We start from the raw sequence: 4,105 nt of genomic DNA, 5'->3' as shown, positions 1-4,105 counted from the left end.
AGGAATTTTTGTACATAGGTTTAACTTGTTCCAAATATATATATATATATATATATATTATATTTTGAAAACAAGTAGAGTGCATGCTGATCATTTGTTGTTTTTATAATTTATTGACAACAAGTCACAGATACATACTGTAGAAGAATCCTTAGCCCAACACACCCACATATGTAAATTATGATATATACCATTAAAAAGTTAAGTTTCCTGACAAAGCCTTTACCCAAAGAACCAGGAAAATAGATTCGAAACAGTTTGTGACCTTATGCTTATAGAATTTGTGATACTCAGCCTGGTATTAACAAGATAACCCAACATTCTACAAATGAAATAAATGAATGAACAGAAAGGATATTCATGTTTTCTGTCTTCATCAACTTTACACCTTGTCTCTTTTCTTTCAGGTTCTGACTCACCTTTTGCTGCAACTGAAAAAAAAAAAAATTCAAACCAAGACACATAGTTGAACAATTTAATGAAAAATTAGTTATAAAAAACAGTAATACGGTTAACAAGCAAAAGCATAATATATATCAATACATAAATGCAGGTTATCTTGGCCTTATCTTCAGACACAAACTATTTTTATCCAATCATCATACTAGACCATTCTTAGTCACAAATATTAATATCATTTGAACCTACAGATCCTAAAACAGAACAATAATGTCACTCACCTGCTTGAATCTTTACTCTATGAAGTTTAGATGTGAAAGAATCATTCACAATGAATGTATGCACCGGTTCTAAAAGATCAAAAACTTAAATCTATAATTTTGCATTAACCAATAAGGAAACAAATCAAAATATAAGTATTTATAAATCAACAGAAAGAAATATTTAATTTTAAATGATTGCACTAAATATTATTATAGATTAACGAGATGAAAAAATAAGTAATTTTAAATTTTGGATGTAAATTACTCTAGGCTGAATTAACTTCAATATATTAAATACTGGCACAGGCTATGCATTTACAGAAAGATCATGGGCAAATATACATTGAAGACTTGCATGATAACAAAGTAAACTCAAATAAACTCAAAACTACTTATGCTACACTAAAAGTATGTGAAATAAATTCACTGCGGCAAATAAGAATATCAGAAAAGTTTCAACAGTTTTTAAGAATTGCTAAAGTAAGACCTCTGTATTACAGACTTTCTCAAAATTATTTTACATAATTTCTTTTCAGGAACACTATGCTACTATATATTGAGAGTAAAAAACACAAAAAAGGATGTTTATTGACACAATGAGAGGTAAAATCTTTATTGTTAGCTACAAAGAATATTTAATTTTTTAGTTTTTACAAACAGGTACAATGCATTAGAAAGACATATTTCTTGCATATTACAAGGTATATCACAAGGAAATATTTTACGAACTTTTAAGCAATAGTCTCATTTAAAGCACTAATCATGAATTATAAATATCTGTCAAGGTAAAACCAAAGCTGCCCTATTTGTATGAACTTGGTTAAGTTTACTTTAAATATTGATATTTGTTTGTCAATTTGTATAAAAGTATAAAGGGTTCAAGGAATGATCATTAGAGCTTTGGGTTGATCAATCTGGTATAATTCCAGAAACTACTACAAAAATCAGTCCTTTTGAGATGAGTCACGGGTGAAATGCCATGTCATCTCGTTTGTGACTCGCATTTAAAATTTTATTGAACTACTAATTTCATGAATTTATGTCAATAAGTTTGGTATCAAACTGTAGATCATAATTCAAATTTTAGTACTATATATTATTTAATTTCTTAATTTAAAAGTAAATATTAAAAAACACAGATAAACTTTGATTTTTTGTGTATCACGTGGTATGTTGAATGCAGCACTAGTTCAAACTAGATGTTTGTGAAGTCAAAATACCAAGTCTATAGCTTTGAACGAATTAGAAACTCCAATTAACGATATTGATAAGCTAGAATATAAAATAAGAGCCTCTTACTTTTTCAATTTGGTAAGATATTGCTCATGTAATGAATCAAACAGTGGCACCCCACCCACCTCTTTCCATTTTTGAAAAGCTCCCTTATATACACTTACTTCTATATATGACATAAATAACCAATCGGAAGCTCAGAATGTCCCCCTAGTGACTTTCTAAGCCGTTTAACAGACTTGGCACCATTTCTTTCTTTTAAACCAATATTTCAATGAGGTAGGGTGTGTCTTTAGTCTGCTCGAAATTTCATATTTTTTTAGACTAAAATACATCTTAGTTACTAAGCTAGATAAATTCTATAGTATTAATGTAGTAATTTATGATTTTTTAGTTATTCAACTGTATATGTATATAAAACCTAAACAAAAACATTTTGTTTCATATCCTCCACGCGCAATTTTTTTTAAACGCTTAGCAATCTACGTCAAGCAGCAACTGAATACAAGGGTCATAACTAGATGAGATAATTGTTTGCTTTACTTCTTTAGTTACTGTTCTATGTTTTAAGAAAAATAAGTTTAAGAGCTTATTTCAAAATAGCAATAATCTATATACTAATTGAAATTTGACTGTATTTTACAAAATACTAGTCTACTAAAACACAACCAAGACAAGTTTCTTTGCACAGACCAAAGTTTCATGTTATTTGATACAGTAACAGGAGTGCATGTGAGCCGCATCATCACAACTTCTGTAATGTTAGCCAGGCACAGCTAAAAGGTTTCTGCTTTTACTTAGTATGAAAACATATTTCATGCATACAACATACAGAATTGAAGGCAAACTCAATACAGCCTTAAAATTACCAACTGCTCATTGCATTAACCCTCTTGCTAAAGGTAGGTCAAAAAGTGCATGTCACAACCTTTTACAGTTACATTCAAAATTTAATACAAGTTTTAAGCTCTTAATTTTATAAGGAAATATTTTTAACAATCCCCAATATCTCCTAGTATGAGAATTATGACAATTGTATTCTATGTCTTCCCACTTCTGTAATTTATTTACCTCCCCTCTCTGAAATACAGAATTTAACATAATTACTTATCATAATATAGATATTGCTAAAGCAAAGTCTAATTTTTATAGACTTCAGGTTTATTTGTCTACAGAATCATATACGAGAAAATTAGACCCACTTCTTACACCCACCTGTCACATCTACTCTTTCACAAATTACCAATAATTCTCTCTGAGGGTGTTATACTACATCGTTTATAATCAACAGAAAGGTAAAGTCTTAATCTATCAAAAGACATACAATGCTACATTGTTTTCAGTACAGAGTATTGTCAATTTCATCTTCAGTTTGAAAGTTTGTCTCATGGTGTTCAAATCAAGGAGCAAAAGGAATTAATTTAAGACCTTCTTGTCTTAGTTAGAAAGCCAATTAAATTACAATAGTTAGAAGGCATTGTTTGCTTTGTGCATGTTATTATTCTGTGTTCTTAGTTGCATTATTTAAGTAAACAAAAATTATTTAGTGTACTATTACGATAACTATAAAAAAGAGGCTTAAATTTCATTAGTAACTGACAGCAAAAAAACAAGGTCAAAGATAAGTACTATATCTCTTGTTTTTCAAGTATATTCCATATTTATTATTATAAAATTACCAAAAATGTAAAACTTTAAACCTTATTAGGTTAGATAATTTTAGATTAAGTAAAATAAAGAAAAACAATAATAATAATAAAACTTCTTCATGATGTATGCCCATGAGCAGCTCCATCATTTCATCATTCAATATGGTAACACGAGCTACTTGTTTGCAGAATGATTTACAACTTGTGTGGCAGGATTATTAGTTAGACACAGTTTAAAGGGCAATAAAACAATAAAGTTAAGTATGAATAAATATAGACCATTACAAGCTTTAAGCCTTTTCGGATAAACAAATGTACAAAGAAAACTATCCTATGATAACCTATTAATAAGCCTTTTTGTACCTTGTTCTCATGCATCTTTAAGTGGGGTTTAAAACAACTAGTAAAAACAGCACATTCAAGGAACTTTTTTTGTATCCTTTTTTTTCAGAATCAAAAATTAATTAGTATTAAATATATATATATATATATAAATCTAATATCTGATAGTCATAGGTCATCAAGAAATTAATGTCACGTTTTAGAACACTTTCATTAACC

The 4,105-nt window shown here is 28.8% G+C and overlaps 1 protein-coding gene across 3 annotated transcripts in view; it reads right to left on the bottom strand.

The window, feature by feature from the left end:
* The window catches only part of LOC106472980 (cullin-3-A-like), a 102,904-nt gene that overhangs the window by 11,285 nt on the left and 87,514 nt on the right, over window positions 1-4,105 (bottom strand). For all 3 annotated transcript variants that reach the window (XM_013933654.2, XM_022402447.1, XM_022402452.1), the window contains exons 15-16: window positions 681-749; window positions 359-431 (exon numbers count right to left, since the gene is read on the bottom strand). In XM_013933654.2, coding sequence (XP_013789108.1) covers window positions 359-431; window positions 681-749 — 142 coding nt within the window. The remainder of the gene's footprint in view (window positions 1-358; window positions 432-680; window positions 750-4,105) is intronic.

The sequence above is a fragment of the Limulus polyphemus genome, unplaced genomic scaffold (assembly GCF_000517525.1).
Source record: "Limulus polyphemus unplaced genomic scaffold, Limulus_polyphemus-2.1.2 Scaffold125, whole genome shotgun sequence".
Lineage (NCBI taxonomy): Eukaryota > Metazoa > Arthropoda > Merostomata > Xiphosura > Limulidae > Limulus > Limulus polyphemus.
Note: the sequence above shows the minus strand (reverse complement) of the source record. Positions and strands in the feature narration are given on the sequence as shown.